This window comes from Ursus americanus, chromosome 5 (assembly GCF_024610735.1).
Source record: "Ursus americanus isolate L20-20 chromosome 5, mUrsAme1.1.p, whole genome shotgun sequence".
Lineage (NCBI taxonomy): Eukaryota > Metazoa > Chordata > Mammalia > Carnivora > Ursidae > Ursus > Ursus americanus.
In genome coordinates, this window is record NC_142131.1 from 8,309,709 (window position 1) to 8,333,761 (window position 24,053).

The window sequence follows — 24,053 nt, forward strand, 5'->3', positions numbered from 1 at the left end:
GTGAAAATAAACTCAATACTGAAAGTGACTTTTTCCCCCTACACTATGCCTTGTCCTTTTTCTTCCCAGGACACTCAGGTAAAATTCAGAACAGCTTCTGTAAGAGCAAACGTTTATTATCATCTACAATAGATTTTCAAATGGCTCATTTTATTTGCCCAAAGTAGAATGGTCAAAAGGAAAGTTATTCAAGTAATAAAGATGGCATAGGAAAAATGGGTAATCAGAAGCCTGAGTTCTTTTATTGTTTGCGAGACATTTTTTTCAACTATAAAATGAACATTTGGACATGTTAATTGAGCTAACAGGCTAATGCTCATTCTATTTTTACTGAAGGATATCTGCATATAATTGTACTTATTGGTGGAAATAGCACCTTCAACTTTTCTTTATTCCTTCAAGAATACTATGTTTCTCTTTTATTGCTAAGCACACAACGCCATAGCATTGGACAATGGATAGTTCTCCTTTTCACAATTCCCATTGTAATGATGCTGTACAGAATAGTGGAGGCACCTGTGAAATTTTAAAACCGATTCTAAGTTTAAAAAGAAGACTTTCTGCTAATGAAAAATTTTTTCTTTCTAACTAGAAGTCTGATAAGAGATAGACAAAATATAGCATAAGGAGAAAAAAAAAATATCCTGGCTTTCCAGTCCTAGGCTCACGGAAACTGTACCAGACTAACTCTGTCTCACCCCTGATGGATTAAGAACATTCTAACCACTTAACTTACGAGGTGGTTTCATTTTTAGCAATGTGAAATTTCCACCCAGAAGTAGAAATTGAAAGCAGTACTCGTATCTATTTTAGAACAGCCATTGTAAATGGACAAATGATGTCTGAAGTTTTTTTGTTTTTTTGTTTTACTTTTTACCCTGTCCATTTTACTCTACCCTGAAATTATAGTCTATTGGAGCAGTGTGATGTTTTGAACACCTCAGTAGAGTACCTTATAAATATTTATACCACTTTCAGGTAGCCGTGAGCTGAACTTAGCTTTATCAGTGGGGCTAAAAACAATTTAAAATGCCATTTATCCAATGGCTTGGCTGCTAAGAGTTATTTTGCCTTTTTGCTGGATTTACTTGTGTTTATGAAACAAGTTTGAGTACTCTTAATGCCAGTTTGGAGGATGTGGAACTCCAAATAAGAAGCCCTAATGACATGCACAAATTCAAACCTCAGGGGCTGCCTTGGTCCTGACCATCATCTACTCTATAATGTAGTGAGGTCTTCACTGGGAATGCAGCCATGAGTGGTAAGCTAGTAGGAACTCTGTGTGTTCTGGGAGGCACTGTCAAGGATGAAAAGAAAATATGCACGTATCAGTGTGAACCTCAAAGTTTTCATGGCTGTACAGGTGTCTAATAATGATTACTTCAGAAAAATACTCTTATTTTACACATATTACTTGGTTTGTCAAACTGATCTTTTTCTTTAGTCCCCAGCCATTTCATACATCCTTGTGAATAATAAACATTTTTCTTTTTATTATGATGCTAAATCATAATATTCTGTATGATAATAAAATCCTAGTATTCTTTAATGACATCATCATTCTGTTAAGATGAGCACATAAAATGCATTGTTTTATTTTACACCATGAAGAGCGTATGTATATTTTCCTAGTTCACCATATCTAACATCAACACTGCTAAGTTGAAAGTTTAATTCAAACCCAGATTTCTGAACTGTGTAAAAATTCTTTGTTACCTTGTCTCTCCCAACATATTTCCCAAAACTACTTATGGATCCCTATTGACAACAAACTCGTAAGAAAATGTAATTCTTTGGTTAGCTTTTTCTCATAATACTAATAATATTTACATAGGACTTTATATATAAAATGTTGACAATTATTATTTCTTTTTATCCTTACCCCTATGAAATGAATGTCAGTGTCATTATCCCCATTTGACAGTTGGCTAAGAGGGGTTAAATTTCTCACATTGTGAATAAATAGGACAGCCAAAATTTGAACCCAAGTATTTCATTTCCAATCCTTTCATCTTTCCACTTACCAGAGCGACCATACGGAATTTTCCAAATCATGCTGCATTGTGAACTACCGACTTCAAATTTCTCTTTCAGTTCCTTGAATTTTGGTTATTTTTCAGGTTGTTCTTGTTACTTATGTTCTTGTTACTCTGGACATTTCTGTAAGACCTTCACTACTTGCTTAATTATCAGATATTTATCTCCAGCTATCTATTAGACATTCCTACTGGGACATCTCACTGCCTCCCAAATACTACATGTGTACAATTAAATTATCTTTTATCCCAAGTACATCCCTGCTTCTATTCCCCTATTTTAATCATCTTGCAATTTCTAATATGGAACTTTTGGGTATTATTATCTTTATCAACTACTTTATTCCTTATCCTACCTCATCCTGCAGCCAACCAATCTCCAAATCCTATCGCTTTTAGTTCTTAATACTTCTTGAGTCTCAGTATCTTCTTCTCTTTCCTTCTCTCTACTTCTTAATATTTACTGAATCTTATTACTTCTTGTCTCTCTGTCCATTGCCACCATCTGAACTCAGACTACTCATCTGGTTTCTACATCAAGATCTTAAATTGGTCTCCTGACTTCAGGTTTCACTCTCAATTCATTCTTCACAATGCAGCCAAAGAGATCTTGCTAAATTCTTCAGAAAGACTCCCCTTTGGGCAAAAGATCAAGTCCAATTTCCTTAGGATAGCAATTTACCTCTGCAGCTTCAACTCCGATCACTTCCCTTCCTTCCAGCCTCATATATATCATAATTTATGTGTTTGCAAAAAGCCAGAGAAAAACCTTCTAAATTTTTACTGGGTATTAATAAGAATAACCTAAATAATTATGAGCAATAATATTTGCTACTACTTTAATAGAAATGTCTCATTTATTTAAAGATTCTAAACTGTGCTTCTAAACCAATTCCATTTACATATTTCATAGGATTTCAAAAATTCTAAATCAGGGCCTATATTATGTATCCCAGTTTTACAAATGAGCACATTGAGTCTAAAAAAAGTCAAATGACCCTCAAAATCAACATAGGATGTGGAAATGTGGTTCAAATTTAAATCTTCCTGATCAAAATCTAGAACCTCTGCCACCCCATACACCCCATAACCTATACCATACTGTTGCCCCAGTATCTATCTCAAAAAGATAAATGTGTTCGCTTATAATTAACCCCACTAGCATTGAGAGCCAAACTAGATCATTTAGGTTTTCCCTTTTTTTTGGGGGGGGGGGGTTCTTCCACTCCATTTACACCACATGAACATCATAGCCACGTTTCGAAGTACCCCATCCGAACTCCTAAGCCACAAAAGCACACAGTACATATTGTTCACTAAAGGTATATTTGAAAACCAACAGACTGTCAGGAATGGTTAAGACAGATAATAATAGACTGATTAAAGGATGGTAGATCATTCCTGACACTGCATAAGATTAAGTATGCTAATCAGATTTTGGATTTAGACAACCCAGATAAATCCCCAAGTAGAACAAAAGGAGGTATTCAAATCTTTACTTCCTTTCCTTGTTTTTCAAAATACATCTTTGTGTTTTATTTATGTCTCCTTCAGAGCTGAGGAATTATGAAGGCTTTACCCAGGTGAGTTGATTACACGTTCTTTTTTACTTTCTCTTTTTTTTCTTTGGCTGTTTTGAGTGAAGTATCCTCTATTTTAATCCTTGCTGTCCTAGATTAGTTGCTTAGCAAAGGATGATAGCAATGGGGAAATTATTTGAATGTTATATATGAAGACAATTTAACAACTCATTTCTTTCCAGTCACAAAAAATCCAACAGCTGTTTGTAACTTGCTGTGTACCAAATAGGATGGATACAGAAAAAGGATGGATGGAAAAAAAAAATTCTAAATAGTCACTGCGTTTAGGCCTCTTTTATTTATGCTAAGAAAGACATCATATGCACATTTGAACAGCTACCATCCATATCCTAATTTGGTTATTTGAAATAAATTGTGCATTTGGAAAGCAAGGAAAATGCAACTGACAAGCTAGGCTTCTAAGCATAATTGAAATTCATTCTGAATTCATGGAAGGTCAGTTTCATTTCAAAGCAATAGCCCTTGTTTTGAATTTCTATAATTCTGCTTTGTTTCCATTGCAGCACTAAATTTACTAATCACCAAAATGATTTTCTCATCTGATTTAGTTGAATTTTTCTTCCTTAATTTTATACTATATGAAAGCAATTTTGCCTACATAAAAGTTTATATTTAATTTTTTGAAATACGTTGATCACCTAAAGCATTGTGATCTGATCTCAAGAACGAAGACATTAAGGAATAATGTTTTTTCTATAAACAAATGCAGTTACTCTGAGATTTAGACCAATTTCATTGGCAAAATATTCTGGCTGATATCTTTTGTATAAATAATCCCAAATCAAAGTTTGCAAAATAATGTATTTGCAATTTCACCATCAGTCGATCTTTAAATTATATCTTCCAAGATTTTGATGTCAATATAAATTTACAAAGATTTCCTTCACCATCAAGAGTTCAGCCAGTTCTTACCTTCCTCAATCTCACTTAGAACTTCAATGCTGCATGATTTTTAACCTTCTTTTCTTATCCCAGCATTTAAGCGTAGTTATTTTATTCTAGTGTCAGATTGCAACAGTGTTGAACAAGTATCCTCAAACCCTTCATTTGGAAAGTAAACTGAAAAATAAATCTCTATTTTCTACTTTTTGTTTTCCCAGATATACTCTCGGTTGCTAGTAATCCACTTTTTAAAAAAATTCTATGTTCAGTCATTTAACTTCTCAATGAAATCTGTAGTAAGCATGTGACGAAATTACAATCAGGATGCTTATAAAATAGCCTTGGTGTCTTCAGGGGGGGAAAAATCATCCAATAACCAGGTTTTCAAAAAGGTATTTAAAATGACACACCAGGAATTTAACTGTGATGGGCCAAATTCTCGACTCTCTCAGTTATGACGGCTCTTTCATAGACTGGTTTGTGATTATTTTTGCAAAAAGCAGAATGAGAATTCTGAATGTGCTGACTTGTGAAGATATATGCTCATTACAGAAAATGCACTGATATGTTATTCTTATCTCATGAGACTGCCCAGAGCTCAATGAACTTGAGGGATAGGATGGAATGTTAGCACTGATTATCTGCCCAATATAAACCTAATCATACAGTGATTAAATTAACCTGGCAGATTAATTTTAAGCATAATTTCTCATTCCCTCATCATTGGCCAGACTGCAATTTTATGACAGTGGGCAAACTACAGCATAGTTGGTAGCTCAAGCTATGTAAAATAAAGGTCAGCAGAAAACATCAAACATAGAACATTTAAGATATAATTGCCTTTTTGTTGCTTCTTTCAAAAACATGCATTAGACTAGATTAAGCTATGAAAATGTATTTAGTGAATTAGTAAAATAAGCATAGAAAATTTTTTAAATGGTGATTCTGAAATTATTAAAGATGATGTCTCTAAAATTTTTGATTGAGGGGCGCCTGGGTGGCACAGTGGTTAAGCGTCTGCCTTTGGCTCAGGGCGTGATCCCGGCGTTATGGGATCGAGCCCCACATCAGGCTCCTCCGCTATGAGCCTGCTTCTTCCTCTCCCGCTCCCCCTGCTTGTGTTCCCTCTCTCGCTGGCTGTCTCTATCTCTGTTAAATAAATAAATAAAATCTTTAAAAAAATAAATAAATAAAAATAAATAAAATTTTTGATTGAATCCTCTTTATAGTCTTTATATCTTGTTTACATTTATATTCTCACCAAATTATGTTTTCAGAGGTAACACAAGTAATTTTAAGTCAATTCAAGTTATCTTGAATTATGAAATCTAAAACCAGTGATGAGGTTTAAAAATGCCCAATAAAATAAAAATAAACAAAAATAAAAATGCCCAAAGTACCCTAATAAAAATTAAAAGTTGGCTCTTAACAAATAGCGGATGATGATAACATTTCCACTGAATATATTCATTACCTCTTTCTGAATATATATACATATATATATATATATATATATATATATATATATATATATATATATATATATAATATATTCATTACTTCCTTCTGAATGCCGGGAAGAAGTAGAAATTAACCTACAGCCATTTTGGGGGGCTACTATGAGCAAAGCATAGATTTGCTTGGGGGTAGGAAGAAGTATTTTGAGTGTTTAAATATTGACTTCAGCTTTTCCTCAGTCTTTAGAATTTAGCAGTGTGGTTACAGATTGTTTCTTTTATTCTATGCTGAAAAGGGGTGAAGATATTACACATTTTCTGTTTTAAGCTATCAAAAACTCTGTTGTTAGCAGAACTGATGAGATCTGCCCCTGAGGGTTAAGACATCTCATTGAAAGAATCACAGGGATTTCATGTTTGGGGGAAATTACACACAGATTTCTGTATGAAGATCAAGACACACTATATTCAAACACCACTTCAAACTGAGGTTTAAGGTTGAATGCTTCAAAATTAAGAGGATGTCATTTAAACCCATCAAGAGTTGGTATTTCAGCAATTATTAAGTCTTCAGAGAAGCATAGCTCTTCTGTAACCTAGTGAAGTAGTGTGGCTCCTCTTCAGTAAGTGAAAAAGGAGACAGCATTCCTCTTTAGAAAACTCAAAGGCATTCTTCATTTAATTAATAGGTAGAGAAAGTCTTGAGCAGGAAAAAAGTAGTCCCTGAGATCTATTCAATTATCCTTTTGTGCCTATTCTTGGCCAATTTTTCAAAGTATCTAATGACATATTTAAGTGCACATATGTGCTTTATTTTTCCTCTTTCTTCATCTAACAGAAATACACCTGTTTAGTAAACTTTTTATTATTCGAAATATATAAACATCCAGTAAAATTGTCATCTCTCATCTCGTTGCAGACAATATAATTAGTGGAAGAGGAATAATGTGAATTGTCACTTAGGACTGAGAGAACGGAAATGGGCTTCTCAAGATAGATTCTGAAAGTCCCTGTGCTGGTCAAGGTCAAAGCAGGGGAAAACCATAATTACAGATTTCTCAGACCTAGCAATTGAAAAAAAAATTAGAGTAGCTAGGGTTCTAATCGTAGTTGAATAGGGTGATTCCTCTTCATATAGTGATATTTAATTCATGCATCATTCTGCACATGGGATTAGCAAAACTTGTAGTCTAATAATCATTCCAAAACCAAAAAAGAAATGAAGCAAAATACAAAATAGATGTCTAGTCTAATAATGTCATCATAATAGCACACAGCATATGACTGTATCTTCTCAAGTAAGAGACAACATACCACTGCTGCCATACAAAATGGTTTGGGGTGGTACATCAGAAAAGATATTTTCTTTTTACTAGTTATTTTTCCGTTTTAATGCACAATAGCTACAACCCAGAATTTCACAAACATCATTATCTAACGTGAAGCTAAAGTAAAATTTTAATGAATCAAGAAACTTAAGCAATTAACAGCACAGATATTTCATGGCAATAGTCAGGATCATGAAGGTAGTACACAAATGACTGAAGTCAGGAAACAATACAGCAAGTTTTACTCATTCATTCACCCTAAGATGCTTACTAACTACTGTGTCTTTCCACTTATGTGGAATAGGAACACATCCAAGTATAAGATAGACAAGTTCTTTGCCCTTGCGTATCCTACATTTCAGCCCACGTCTCTAATGATTTCCCAGGAGATTGGGATAATCAACGGCTATATAAAACTGGGGTGTTCTACCTACCTTTGCTGGGTCCAAAATTAAATTTCCTCTAAAGCTCTGTTGGCTCAAGTCAGGTTGACAGTGGAGCAGCCAGAGGTCTGGTTCAGAGGCGGAGAACAGTCTCACTAGAGGTGCCTCATAAAGAGCCATGTCCACCAAATACTGGAGTTCTAAGGAAACCAGCTGATGGATGCACCATTATAAATAGGAAGATCAAGGGCTGGGTACCTCATTCACTCTACCAAGTACTCTCCTTCTGAATCCTTCCTTTGCACCATAATGCCCCATGTACCTGCCAACCATTCTGGCTCTTATAAACAAAGTCAATCCCAAGATATAGGAACCCTTTAACTCTGAGAAGTCAAAGGTGAACATGGGAGATAAGCAATCAAAAATATAACATGACATCTTCTTACTCTAGTGGTCCTGGCCTGCTAATCTGACTTGCTAGATTTTTATCACAGATAATGGTTAACACAAGATGAAAGAAGGATACTGGAGAGTTAATACCTAAGATTGATTTAGGACACAATTTTAGTAGAGCTTCTTTACATGGGGCGGAGTAAAAAAAAAAAAACACTAAGTGAATTCTCAAGGAGTTTTCTCCCTAGAAGCTTGCTGATACAGAAAGAAAAACGATCCGTGCTTAAAACAAAACAACAAGAAATTTAAACCTTAGTGTATACCAATTGGAGAGGAGGAAAATGAGATGGAATAAAGTGAAACCAAATTCATTGCAAGTTTCCTCAGGACTGCCCTCCTCTAAAATCTTAAGGCTGTTAAAGATTTTCTGACTGAGTTCCATCCCACCTATCTAGTTGTATCCGCTGCAATGGGGTTTCTCAATCAGAATCAGGGGGTTGGGGGCGCCTGGGTGGCACAGCGGTTAAACGTCTGCCTTCGGCTCAGGGCGTGATCCCAGCGTAATGGGATCGAGCCCCACATCAGGCTCCTCTGCTAGGAGCCTGCTTCTTCCTCTCCCACTCCCCCTGCTTGTGTTCCCTCTCTCACTGGCTGTCTCTCTGTCAAATAAATGAATAAAATCTTTAAAAAAAAAAAAAAAGAATCAGGGGGTTGCCAGGGGGTAGGAGAGCGGGTGCTCACTAAAAATGCATATTCCTGTGCCCTGCCTCAGAATCTGACTCTCTAAAGTGAGGCCCCATATCTACATTTTTAGCAAGTTGCTCAGTGATATTTTCCACACTCTGAAAATCCCTGTAAACTCCTTGAAGTTTACATTATATTTACATTTCCACGTTAGGTCCAGCTCAGGACCTTGAGCCCAGAGCCCAGACTGCCAAACTATTAAGGCTACGTCTGTGGGAAGTACACTGGGTTTTCCCAACTAAAATTTGATTCCTTTCTTTTTATAATCAAGTGAGAGGAAAAAAAAGATAGTTCCTGAGGCATGTCAGGAAGACCCCCTACACTTAACACAGTAAAGCAATAAACATCTTTCAAAAATCTTAAGTAGAAAAACTCTTCACTTTCAGAGTCCTGCCATGGTGGAAGAGGAAACGGGGCAGGCTCTCAGCGCTCTATTTCCTTGGGCAATTTGCTGCCTCTCTCTGTTTCCTCTGACGCCATATGAGGGATTTGGGTAGGAGATCTCATGCCTGTCTATCCTGGAACAAACAGCAGACACTTTCTCGGAAGTATAAGGGACTTTTATTTTCAGTTCATCCTTCAAACTTAATTAAATACTGAGCTCAATTTCCTTTTGGTCACTAATAGAAGTTTTTCCCTACACAGTTTTTAAAACAGTAATAATAGTCATATGAACACTAATAAATTCCACCCTGCACGGCACTCTTCTCTATCTGCATTTCATTTCTGCAGAGATTGATTTAACTTATACAGGGTGTGCCTCTTGCTCTCCAAGCATTACCCTCATCCTCTAAGTTATGTTTGATCCATTATGGGTCAAATTAGGTGATGGCATTCCAACAAACCTTATGTTTAAAGATAATAATTTTAGTACTGAGGTTCTTTTACATCTAGTGGACTCAAAACCTTTACAGATTATGTCCAGGGATCACCACGAACATGAACACTACCTGCGAGCTTCGACAACCTGCTTATTGTGTGCCTGGGGAAAGGAAAAGCTGGTTTCACTGGATGTGAGATTTGGATGTTTGTATTTTAAAATTTGAACTTAATGGATTCCAATATTTCACCCAGATGAATGTATATAAATATAGGTAGACATACATTTAGTCTTCGACGTTTTCAACACAGGGAAAGAAGTCGAGGCGTAAAGAACAACTTGCAATAGTACTGAGACTGCCTAAATGATCTTTACTAAAGCTGTTTAGTTTCAAGACACTAGGAAACTATTCATTAAGAATTACTACCGAGCAGCCAAGTTTGTAAACTTTCATCCTTGCAGCACCATGTAAGTAGAGTACAAATTTGAAGTGATATACGGGCATTACTGAAACAGCCTTTTTCCAATATTCTTCTTCTTATGCTTTATATAATTTTTAAAAATAAAGGCCAAAAGGATATAGTTTAAAATCCATGCCATTCAAAGTCAGGAATGACAGAAGACAAGTTTGTACACTTTCAAAAATAAATGGAAGTTTTAGAATTTTCTTTTCTTTGAATATTTTTAAGCTTGATATTTCCATAGTGCGTCTTACGTGTATAAATTTCCTTTAAAGATTTAAACAGAGAACATGGGCTTTGTGTTAAAATCAAGGGTATAAAGGCATAAGAAATACACTAAGATTTCTTTCAAATTCTACAGAAAACTGGAGCCAGTGGCTATTAAGGACATTAAAGAGAGATAGTGCGCTACCCTGGAAGTTAAGCATTTAACCTTCTGAATTTCCTTTTCTTCTTTCTTTTTTTAAATTGAAGTATCGTTGACATCATATTTAGTCTCCTTTTAGAATTTTAATAGTGACCATTATGTACCCTTTTATGACTCTTTCTCTTCATATTGGTAATAGGTCATTGCTTCTGAATGTTCCAAGGAAAACATTTCAGCTTAGCAATACAATTGGGAATTTTTAAATAATTTGTCAGAAAAGTGATACCAGTAAAATTTTCTAATACCCTTAAAAAGAAATCTCTACCGTCTAACAGTTTTCTCAGGATAATGTTTTCACTATATAATTCTGCACTAGAAGGATATTGCTGGTATTCCCTGTTTATATTTTCCTCATTCTTCTGTAAATTATAGTAATGAGTCAAAACCCAGTTAGAGAAAAGATCTATAAAATTCAATATAATGTTCTCCAATGTGATAGGATTCAGCTCATATATAACAGCAATCATGGTAACTTTTCTAAGCTTTATTACCAATTTTGCACAGAACAAATAAACATTTATGAAAAATATAATTCCAGGGAATCTGCAATGGAAAGTATACCTTAATATACATCCCAACGTCTAATGATGATATATTTTACTTGTGAATAAAATTATACTTTATGCATATGTGTAAAAAAAAAACCCACCAAAGTGCTTAAAATTTCTTCAAAGTGAAATGAGAAGGCATTAGAGAATTTTAAACAGGAGGATGACGTGATTTAATTTATATATTTAAAAATTCTGCTGGCTAGATGAATAATCAAAGGATATAAATATAGAAGAAAGCAGAAAACTTTTGTAGTAGTCAAGATTTTTAAAATATAATATATATTTTTAAATATAATATAAAAATAATATATACATGATAAATATGTGATATACAAATACATACAAAATATACAAAATATGTAATATAAAAATATAGACATGATAAATATGTATATACATGATAAATATGTATATATTATATATATTTTAAAAATCTAGACTCAAATATATACATGTATACACACATAGATACACATATAGGGAGAGAAGGAAGGAGGTTTAGGTTGGGGTGGTAGCAAGGAGAAGAAAATAAATAGATATATTAGGATAAGATATTTAGAAATAGTGTAGAGAAAACTGGCTAATGGTTTTGAGGAGGAAAGTAAGTTAAAGGAAGAGTCAAAGGTGATACGTCAGTATTTGATGTGAGCTAGACAGATGGTGAAGCTGTCGGCTGAGACTGGAAAGATTCATGATTCACTGGACTTGGGAAGAAGTCAGGAGTGGAGTTATGAATTTTAGAGTCATCCATATAGATGGTCTTAAAGCCATGAAAATGATTGAGATTTCCTAGGGAGAGAGGTGATGAAGAAGGAAAAAGAATGCCAAAGATGCTGAAGATTAGATCCTGAGCGTGGAAAGATCCAGCAAAAGCGTCTAAGAAGAGTGGTCAGTGGAGCGAGACAAGGACTGGGAGAGCGTGGCACCATGGAATCTAAAGGAAGGAATAGAGTCAAGAAGAACAGAATGACCAATTGTGTCAAATTCTGCTAAAAGTGGGAAAAACCTGACTACAGAGAAGGGACAATTAGCTTTGGCAATATAGATGTCACTGGTGACTGGGGCAAGAGTGCACCCAGTGGGGTGGGCAGATAACAGACTGCTTGGAGTGGGTTTGGAAGAGTAGTGAGGAGATAAAGTGGAATCAGAATAGATAGACAACTCCTTCAAGATGTGTTGTCCTGAAGGTGAATAGAGGCATGTGACAATAGATGGGGTGGTCAGGGAATATTTGTATTCTGACATGAGAATGATGCAACAGAAGACAAAAATTGACACTACTGGAGAGGAGAGGAATAATTACAGGAAAATGGTCCTACGGACCACTTCATCTTCCAAATAACAGAGATTTGATAGTATATGATACAAATGAAACAAAGAAGTTTACAGTTTTGGTATTGGGAAACAGAGAGAATTTCCCTCAGCTTCTATTTCCTCTGATCATGTGTCCACATCATCATGGAGAGTGGGAAGAGGGGCAGGGATAGGAGGGTAGAAAAAAGAGAAACTGTGAAATATTTGTGTTAGAGATAAGAAACATGAAAAAAAATTTAATTTATTTGAGAGAGAGAGCACAAGCAGGGGGAAGGGGAGCAGCAGAGAGGGAGAAGCAGACTCCCCGGTGTGCAGGAAGCCCGGTGCCCAGCTCCATCCCAGGACCCCAGGATCATGACCTGAGCCAAAGGCAGATGGTTAACTGACTGAGCCACCAAGGCAACCCTCAAAAAAAACTTTTTTTGGGGAGAAGGAGCTTGCACTTGTGCATGTGTGCATGCGGTGGGGGGGGGGGGGGGAGGGGCACAAGGAGAGGGAGAGAGAATCTTAAGCAGGCTCCGCACCCAGCAGAGCCAAAGCCGGGCTCAATCTCATGACCCTAAGGTCATGACCTGAGCGGAAATCAAGAGTAGGGGGTTGAACCAAGTGAGCCATCCAGACGCCCCAGTATGCAAATATTATTAAATCATTGTAGGAAAGCTTTGGAATGATTGTGACATTGATGTGAAATTAAAAATTCTAAACCATGTGGAAGGAAATCCAACAATATTCTGATTTTGCCAGTGATGAGTGCTCTGAAATTTTGTGAAATATCAAATATCAAATTCTTTAATCTTTTAAAACCTTGGTACCCCCTGCTTTCCGGTGTCCTAAGCAAGCACTGTCTCTATGAATAAATCTATTAATCTCTTTCTAAAAGATGGGAGAGAGGCTGGGGAGAGAATACAGTGATTTGACCAGGAAGAAGAGGGTCCCCAAAAAGGACAAAGAAACAGTAGACTAAGACGTTAAGGAACACCTTCTCCCACTCCTCCTTTTGCTCAGGGCCAATTAAGACAATGTCATTGCAGCCATGCCCTGTTTAACAGGCAAATGGGGGAAATGTTTGCTGCCATTTAAGTAAACTAGAATTTGTGGCACCCACAACAGACTGCTCGTGGGACTTATGCCAATTTTTCCAGGCACTACCATTGACTTTGGTACCTCTAATGGAAGTACGGAGCAAGAGAGATAACTAGTGGGGAAGAAGGTCAGCAGTGTATTTGTTCAAAAGTAGACCTTTATTAACAATCAACAAATTAATACACAGTAATAATAATGAATACATTTAGAAATACAAGAGGGTACACTATTAAAAACATAATTAGATGCAGATTGAGCAGTCCATCTAATTCATTTAGTCATACATATTTATTAGGTGTCCATTATGTGTCCGGCACTGTGCTAGATACTAGGTACATACTCAATGTTCAGCAGTACATTCAATTTCCTGGATCAAAATTGTCATGCTCTTTCCAAGTTTAAGTGCCAAAAGAATATAAAATTTGCTCTGTATGATCAGAAGCAATCTCAGGGCATCTATACTCTGTATGTCTGCTCAAAGAGAGAGTTAGCCTCATTCCTAACAGCCTGGGTTCTAGTCCTTAATTTGCCACTACTAGTGTGATAAAGGAAGCCAGGATTCTCTGGGTATCAGTTTTTTCCCATGCAAAATGAGAATTTTGAACGGGATGATCTTGCACGCTTCATTTAGCTATTCTAGCCCAAAAAGAGTTGATGGCTTTGATCGGCTCTATCTAAGCATTCACCTGCAGCTCTGATGTGGTGGATATTCTCCCCATGTCAGGCGCTGCTCAATACTAACGTGTGTATCTAACAGATATGTATATCCTCTCCAATATAAGGTTAAGAATGATAGACGCCATTTGACTGAAACCATTCATCACACATTTGCAGTTGTTTCTTCAAGACGACTCTGTAAGGTGAAAATTGTTACCATTTCCATCTCAGAGTCAAAGGAAACTCGGCCTCACAGAAATTGCGTGACCGCCCTGAGTAAGCCCCGGAGCCAGTCAACAACCCAGACCTTCTGAGCCAAAGCCCAGAGTACTCTCTACTAAACACAGAGGAGCCCCCTGCATTTTGCTGTTCAAACTATATGGGACCATGGAGAAATAGTCGATAACCTAGTCAAGGGCTTTTGAAGCATTTTTTAAATTAGAAAACCCAATACGTGTAAGACAGGAATTAAAAAAAAGAAAGATATTAATTATGTGTTTGTAATCCTCTCCCCAACCCAACCCCCATGTCGGTCTTCTAAGAAGAAAGGATTATTGCTTGCTTAGTCAGCCATAGGAACTTAATTGCGCCTATTGGGGGAAAGAATAGAAAGGATAATTGGAAGACGCTTAAAGAGTGTCAATTACTCTATCTAAAAAAGGTTGCCTAAGGAGAAAGAATTTTCAGAAAGTTAAGAGATTTTGAGAGTTTATGGAGGAAAAGCGATTTGAAATCATCATATACCATGGTATAGGAGATTTTGAGGACAGAGATTTAAGAAGAATTTAAATAAATTTTTGCCAAAACTGGCCACAAAACAGCCCTGTTTTATTTGAGTTATGGGTAAAACAGATAAAAGTTGAGCTGCTCTGCCGAGGTATCCAAAGGCACAGTCTAGCTAAATACACTCAAAACAATTGCTTCAGAGTGAAGCTATTTCTCTTTGGGTCTTTGCAGACAGTTTAATCCTCTAAGAGGAAAGCAATTGAATCAGGCACAGCTCTAAGCACAGGCAGGTGCCTACTGAGGTGATCCTGGGGAAGTTACGAGGCTGCATCTCCCCCCAATAACTTTCCCAATACTTTTTATTAGTTAAGACATCATCAACAGGGAAAATAATCCTTTGTTTCACAATAAAGGTACAGAATTAATTTTATCTTCTACTAAGACTCTAGAGTGTGTATCCAGTCTTATAATATTTAAATATAGTGTTTATGGTGATAATGTAATGGAGGTAAATCATCTCCCCATCTCCCTACCCCACTCAATTTAGCAGGGCTAGAAATCTGATGATAATAAATTTACGTCGACTTCACAAAAATCATATTTCTATCAGGCTAAGAAAAGTTGGAATATAAAAATAATTAGTGAAACAGAATATGTTTGTATAACTTGCATCCTAAATGTCTACACATATGAAAAAAACACATGTTTGAATGTTCCCATGGGATATGATAATGCACTAAATAGGGTAGAATTAAACAGGAAAGGAAAATATAATTATGGTAATAAAATGTATTCAAAGGAGAACACTATTGAATACAGGAGAAAGATACTATGCTATCAAGTTAACAAATGAGTTAAGTTAGTGATTTTACTAAACCTAAATTCTGAGTGCAAAATAATTTCAAATTTTATGCTTTCAAAGGACAGTGAAAGCTGAAGATGCTCAGTTTCCCAAAATGAGAAGGAAAAGAAGAAAAGTCTATAAAAAATGGAAAATCTTGAATCCCACAGTATGTAAGTCTAATTCATTGGTTTTATAAGTATGTATAAAATGAACTACCCAGCTATGTACTTTGTTTTTTTTATCACAGAATGCCTATAAAAAGTAAGACGATGAATACATGTAAATGTTATAAAACAATTTAGAAGTTTGGTATGTATGTATATATTGCAAATAATAAAAGTTTAAAAGTATATATATATTTACTTATTCAAAGACTATTAAGACCTCGGTTCTTAGAATCTGTTATCAATGGATTATTATGTAACCGTCTCAGTTCTATGTTACTAGTCGTAGAAATTGAAGTGTAGTCAGTTGAAAGAGCCTATAAACTATAAAATTATGAAATTGAAAAGGGCTATAAACTGAACTGTTCTTGGCATGAGGGTGTTATTTAAGAATAAACTGTAATCTATAGTTTTGGAAGACAGTCCACCAGCATAAACTACTAGGGTATTCATGCTCTAATGTAAACGGGCTTTCGAGAGATATGTTTCCATGTCTTTTCTCCCACGATTTCTACATTACGGCTCTCAGATTGTAAGCAGACCTGCTGGGGACTCTTTCAGTACTTGCCGTGAGAAAAGCCATTCCCTCAGACTAGCAGAGAGGCAAATGGGAACTCCATGGGACTCCAGGATGCTTGAGAACCTAAAGTTGGAAGGTAGTGAGTGATCGCTAAACCTATGATTCTTTATTTGATTCTGAAACAGAATTTTTTTAAAATGTGACACAATCTTTAGAAATCAGGAGATTTCACAGTATAATAAATCCAGATTCTAGTTCTCTCCTGGAAAATGAGAGCATCTGGCAATACTAGGACACCTTCTCTGTGCTATAAAAAGCCTCTTTCCCAGGCAAAGGAAACTACAGGACCTATTTAAAAGACTGTTTATAACCCTTACTTGGGTCTCTTTATTTGCTGTACCTTCTCAAATTAAATCAAGCTTGATTTAGCCTGTATTCTAGTAGTATTATATGTAGTATTATGATGCCATGTTCAAATACTTGATCATGGCAACTTATTCTTTATCAAGGAGTCTCTTAAAATTTATTTGCAAAATTTGTTCTGAAATGTTCATTTCACCCATTTTAGAAGTCTCTGTTTTAAAGTAAAGCTTAATTACATTCTTAGTTTCTAGAACTACCAAGTAATATTCTGCATTCTAAGATAACTGATTTAAACTCAGATATTTATTGGAAATGAATTTTTATGGAAAATACCTTTACATACCAGAAATGAATCAAAATGTTGCCCAACACACCAAGAACGTGCACTGAACTGTACCCTAGAATTTGCATCCCATCTGCTCTCTAAATGGACACAGGAACCTTTTGTCTTTTTTCTTTATTTCTTCTTCTTCTCTTTTTTCTTTTTTTTTTTTTTTCTTCTTTAGGTGAACCTCAATTTGCTAATCAAGGACACCAAAAAAATAGAAGAGATCTTGAAAAGGAAGTCAAAGGAGACACCCCAAAAGCTGTGTTTCATCAGACTAGGGCATTAGGGAAATCTAGGGAAAATGGAGATGAGCATACATCTGTTTCTATGCATGGAAAACAGAATTCCACTTTCCTCCCTAAAGATAATAAACCACTTTTATCTGACAGCAAAATAAGTAGGGAGAAGGAAAATGATGATCCTCCTTCATCCATTTCTCATCGACAAGACAAAGTCTTATCAGAGGCCATGTTTAATGCCTGTGAAGAATCATTATCAGGAAAAAGTACACTGCAGGATTTCCCAAACATGGTAGAAAACCTTAAACCAGCAAAAGGCAAAATTATTACAGAAGTGAAATGTGGGGCTTTCAGTATGCAAGTAGAAATCAAGAACAGATTTTTCTGTAAAACAGAAATGCAGTTCCCAACAAAGAGGAGATGTCCAAAATGTCACCAACATTACTCTTCCAGACACATTCAGAGATGGTACATGTCTAGAAGCTGCTCTTCTAGATGTAGGGATATGTTGGGAGAAGAACTAAAACCTGAGGAGACATCTAAATCTGAAAAAGTTGCCAGAACAGAGAGACCCTCACTGAAAGTAAGCATTGTAGAAAAAGGAATTAAAGTTAAATACATGAGTAAGAAACAGAACATATTGATTAATATAACTCATCCTAAAAGAAGGGAGAAAATAGCTAAATACAGAAACATTTCCTCCAATCAGTCTACTAAAGAATGTTCCAGGTCTTCTGCACCATCTGATATTAGGCACCATGAAAAGTGGCAGCCTGAGAACAGGCATCAGAGTTCAGATGGTTTGTGTGTCTCTCCTCCTGTTGTGTTTGCTGTCCAGAAGGAGAAGAATGTTGGTACAGCTGTGGACTTTCTGTGCTCAACCCCTCAGAGGAAGAAGAATGAGCCTGATATGCTATCTTCAGTTTCAGATGACTCTGAGGTAGAATCTGCCATCTCTCAGCAGGACGACTTCAAAATTAGCCGGAACACCCTCAAAAAGAAACCACTCTCCAAGGCTGAGACTCTTCTCGAAAACATTCTTCCTACTTCACAAGATACCCTAAAGACCACAGGTTTAAGTGATATGGACTTAAGGAAAATGCCTTTTGAGGATCCCAAGGATGTGGACAGAGAGAGAAAAATCATCCTTGATATGCCAGAAAATGTCATATCAGACTTGTGTATAAGGCAAAACACAGAAGGAATAAATTATCTGTCAAGTGCCATTACTGACATCTTCCCCATTCAAGATGGCAAAGACTCTGACGTGTGTTCTTTGTCTTCTCCGAGCATGCAGCTTATAGGAGAAAAGACAGCCAGCATTTATTGCAAAGGCAGCAGAATTCCACCTGCAGATTGTTGTGAGAAATCAAATTCTTTATCTTTGCCTTTCAGTCAAAACATTCTGAAGTCTTCCACCTCATTCAGTCCATCCCACCGGGCCACCGGACATTCGGAACCTAAGGAAATCCTTGGGGATACATTTTCCTTTGATCACTGTGCTGAGTTTTTGAAAAACTATGAGGAAGAACATGGTGTGCCTGACAGAGACTTTCACGAAGCCACTTTACATAGTGACTCTCGTACAAAAGCAGAGCAACCGTTCGAAATGAAGAGTACAGAGTGTCCCACTCACAGCCCTGCATCCTCCAGCAGCCCCTCTGCTGGCAGCCCAGTCAACAGTAGCAGCCACAGCACGGCAGACTGGGGAGCAGCAAAATCCCAGGCAAGTCACCCAGAGACAGCAGCTCCCAGCACCACAACAGAGCTAGTCATGACCTTAATAACTGATGCGTTAGAGCAAAGATTAATTATTCAAAATGACAAAGAAGGCATGGTTCATTCTAATTGTCCCATGGGAATGAAAAATCCTGAAGACTCACCCACCTCTCTGGGAAATGGTGAAAAAGACAAATTCCAAGTAACACCAGTGGTAAAGGAGGCGTGCCGTAGAGATTTTGAAGACCCGTCAAATGAGAATCATGATGAAGTCTGTTTTCAAATGGATTTTCCGAACACCGCTGAGTTCAGCTGCACGGCATGTGCTACAGATAATCTGTTTATGATCGAGAACACTCTGACCAATGATGCAGACCAATATGGTAACCAAGATGAAAAAGGCCTTGGACTAACCAGCTTTGAACAGGAGTCAGCAGAGTGCCAAAGGATTGCATCAACAAAGCCAAATTCTGAAGGAGATAAAAATGACCCAAAGGAAACTTACTATCACCAACTAGACATATTACTGTCGCCTCGGAAGCAGCAGGCCTTGACAGGTACAGTGGCTATATAGAATCTTTAACTTTCATTGCTCTCACATGTTTGAGCTTTGGAAAGTCCTAATGTGAGGGCTTTTTTTTATTGCTTGGGATTTTCTCTTTATTGCTGAAGATATATTGAATATTTTAGAGTTAGATGAATATGGGCAAGCCTATATCAGCCTGCTTCTTTACATTATCACCTACCCCACCCATAAATAGCGCATAACAAAATCACCAAGGCTGCGGTTTAATATAAAGTTTTTAAAAAATCAATTTCTCTTTAAAAGGTTGATGTATTGCCAAATCAATTTTGTAGGAAACGTTAGCCTTTTGCCACTCTTAAATAATCTACCATTCCTTTCCTTTTTGCAAGCTAAGCATATTTATAATAGGAAGAATATGTCAGTGATCAAATGTGTTCTGAAACCTTGCTGGGGTGTTGCAGAAGGATGATGTACATGTTTCAGGAGGCCACGTGGAATAGTAATCAAAGCAAAGGACAAACACCAGAAACGGCCGTGGCTAATCCTGATTGAGCCATCCATGGGGCGTCTGACCTCAAGCAGACCCCCTGCCCTCCCCTGTGCATTGGTTGGCCCTGCTCAAAACATTGACAGAACCCAGCAGCTCTCCAGACCTCCAGAGGGCTAAGATAGAAGCCCTTTTCTAAGTACATAATACTGCCCTGTCTGCTTTCAATCTTGGGTCGACATTATATCATTTTGGCCACTTCACAGAAGGCCCTCGTCAGTTTTCCTCAGTAAGTCAAAAATATTTTATATCTAACGTTAGCATTATTCCACATGATCTATTAAAACACAGCTTGAACAAGTAAAAACTTCCTTCCAAACCACCGGCAACATTCCTGATGTGTCCAGGAACAACGAAACTCTCTTTTACTGTTCCATCCCTAATTTTTGCAATGGAATTAATATGATCTAAAAGTAGAAGTAAAATTCGGAAAGCACGGTTATATAAGTGTTGGCATAACACATGAAATTTGTGTTATTTTAGCATATTTATTCTCTGTACAGTAAATTTCAGCAGTCACAGCGGCCGCTTCCAAGTGCTGACATAGCTCCAGATAGCAAGATCAATGGCATGAACCCCACTTTTGCTTCAGTCCATAATTATTTGAGTCAGCAAGAGGCAGATCTGCAGTAAGAGCACTTGTGTCTCCCAGAACAGAAGCGTTGCTCCCCTGGATGGATATCCCTCCCAAGCGCGCTCTCCTTCCCCCAAGGCCATGCTCCTTCCTGGACTGCCTCTCCCAGCAAGGCACATTTCCTTAAGTAAATTAATAATTCAAGTTGGAATCCTCCCAAAGCCGATGCCGTACTTCAGTAGACTTCGAAATTGTCTCATTGGGTGAACAACTGCAACTGCCGGTCCTTGTGTTACTGTGGTTCAGCAACAGGCTGTTCCTACAACTCTCCCTCTTGCCCCTTTACTCCTCTTCCCCTGGGTCATTCTGCTCCAGCCACAGTGACTTCCTGGAGTTGCTAGAACCTGCCAGGCAAGATCCTATATCAGGTCCTTTGCTTGGGCTGCTTCCACTACCTAGACCATTCTTCCCCCATATGCCCATGTAGTTCACTCTCATCCCCTCAAAGTTTTGCTCACGTGGTACCTTCTCAGTTGTCAGTGAGGACTTCTCGGGCCATTCAGTCTAAAACGCCAATCTGAGTCTTGTCCTTTTCCAGCCCATGTATAATCCTTTTTCTGTGTTTTACTTTTATGCGTAGTCCTTTTCACCTTCTAATATGCTATCTAGTTTACTAGTTTATTTGTTCTGTCTTCTCCCACAAAAATGTAATCATGAGGGCATGGATTTTTTTCTGTTTCGATCATCACACACCAGAACAGTGCCTGTCTGGGGTGCCTGGGTGGCACAGCGGTTAAGCGTCTGCCTTCGGCTCAGGGCGTGATCCCGACGTTATGGAATCGAGCCCCACATCAGGCTCTTCCGCTATGAGCCTGCTTCTCCCTCTCCCACTCCCCCTGCTTGTGTTTCCTCTCTCGCTGGCTGTCTCTCTCTGTCAAATAAATAAATAAAATCTTTAAAAAAAAAAAAAAAAAGAACAGTGCCTGTCCTACAGAGCAGGCACTCCACGAATATTTGTTGAATGCAAGAATTCAGAGAAATCACATCAGGTTTCCTTGTGCAAAACTCTATGTTCACACATGAAAACAAAACAAAACAAAAACAGGGAAATGCTTCAGAAATATAGATGCTTGTATTAAAAGATATTTAAATCTCTAAATATTTGCTTGGATTTGACTCTCCTAGAGCTATGAATATTTTTATATGTTATTCAATACTATTATTATTATACTATTGATACCTCAGGCCAGGATTTTGTAATCTTTTCAGGGTATAGATTGCTTTGAGGAACTGGGACATCTTTGTACTGTTTTACCAGAAAACTATAAATTTGATATAGGCATGACTTATGCCTAAATTTTCAAAAGGTTCCTCCAATTCCTCAGATTCTGTCCTTGTCCCTCAGATTAAGAATCCCTGGCATGAGAGTGCTGACAATAATATAGGGGCGCCTGGGTGGCACAGCGGTTAAGCGTCTGCCTTCGGCTCAGGGCGTGATCCCGGCGTTCTGGAATCGAGCCCCACATCAGGCTCCTCCGCTAGGAGCCTGCTTCTTCCTCTCCCACTCCCCCTGCTTGTGTTCCCTCTCTCACTGGCTGTCTGTCTCTCTGTCAAATAAATAAATAAAATCTTAAAAAAAAAATAATACAGACAGCCCCTGATTTACAATGATTCAATTTAAACTTTTCACCGCAAGGATGGTACAAAAGTGATACATATTCAGTAGAAAGTGTACTTCGAATTTTGAATTTGATCTTTTCCCAACTGGTGATATGTGGTGCTATACTGTCTCATGATGCTGGGCAGTGGCAGCCCCAGCTCCCGTCAGCCACACGGTCACAAGGACAAGAAACCCACACACTTACAATCCTTTGGAACCCACACAGCCATTCTATTTTTTACTTTCAGTACAGTATTCAATGGATTATGTGAGCTATTCAACACTTTACTGTAAGACAGGGTTTGTGTGAGATGATTTTGCCCAACTGTAGGCTAATGTGAGTGTTCTGAACGCAGCTAAGGTAAGTTATGCTAAGCTATGACGTTCAGGAGGTTAGGCACATTAAATGCATTTTTGACTTGTGATATTTTCAATTTACAATGAGTTTATCAAGACACAACCCTATCATAAGTTGAAGAAGTTCTGTATTATGCAGTCCCTTCCACCCATCTGTGTGTGTGCTTGCAAATTAACTAGATTAGAGGTCACAATCTGGACTGCTTACAGGAGCCTGGCAGATAATGTAAATGAGTAAAGCAGGCTGCATGTGAGAAATAATGGAGTGTTGGTGACCGAGGGGGAGCTCTGTCCCCAGAGAATGAGAATGCCGGTCTAGTAGAGCCAGGTCTTCTGATATTTCAAGAGAGCTGGAGATCTGGATTTTATATCATATATATATATATATATATATATATATATATATACACACACACACACACACACATACATATATAATAATGTATATATATGAATCTCTAGACTATAAGACACTCAAGTATTCTGAAGGACTCTATTAAAATGTAGGAATAGTATGTTCATTAAAAGACACACTAATGTTTTATCAAGCATGAATGTAACAATATAAAAGTACCACTTTGTGAAAAAAGCAAGCAAGCAAGCAAGCTATCACTTTGAAAGCCCAAGGGAGGTCTACAAAGTGAGCTGGAGACCAAGGAGAGGAAGGTGCTCTTCGTTCCAGCCCCACGTCAGGCAAGCACATTGCCGGATTCCTAGAAAGGCTCAGTAAACATCCACTGGATTTTCATGGAATGAGGAAGAAGCTTATATGTGAATGAAGGTTACTGAGATATAGATTCAACTCACCAAGTAAAAATTTTCTATATCAGTTTGAAATATTCAAGGATTATGCTGATCCAGGTAGTAAACAGATAATACATTTGAGTATGGGAAGTGTTCAAGCTTAGATTGAATGACTAGGTAGAAATTTTATAAAAGTGTTTTAAGCATATAGGGGATAATTAGACCAAATTACCTTACATACTTTTGCAAGCCTGAGATTCTATAAATACCAAGCAGGATAATGGGAGTAATACTTTGCACCCCGTGCACAAAACATACGGTAGGGCACAGAATTTCTTTTCATTTATGTATGTAAGAAAAGGCTAGAGGAAAACTTTTCCCATCATATCACAGGGCCATATTTCCATCACACACAGTTTCCTAGGCTCATAGAACTTTTTTTCTCCAGCAATTTCAGGAAAGAATTGCTTTTAAATGTAAAATAGTTGACATTAGAAAATTTTCCTTCTTATCTCATGGATGCCTTCAGAGTCAACCTAGACTCTTTCTTAATCTCGGCAAATGGAACTAGAGTGAGCATTGGAGAAAATGGCCAGAGAATTTTT

At 37.3% G+C, this 24,053-nt stretch overlaps 1 protein-coding gene across 1 annotated transcript in view; it reads left to right on the forward strand.

The window, feature by feature from the left end:
• The first annotated feature begins 17,409 nt into the window (after positions 1–17,409).
• Positions 17,410–24,053, forward strand: part of LOC148110031 (uncharacterized) — a 99,110-nt gene continuing 92,466 nt past the window's right edge. Inside the window, exon 1 of the mRNA XM_087861940.1 lies at positions 17,410–19,597. Coding sequence (XP_087718066.1) covers positions 17,410–19,597 — 2,188 coding nt within the window. The remainder of the gene's footprint in view (positions 19,598–24,053) is intronic.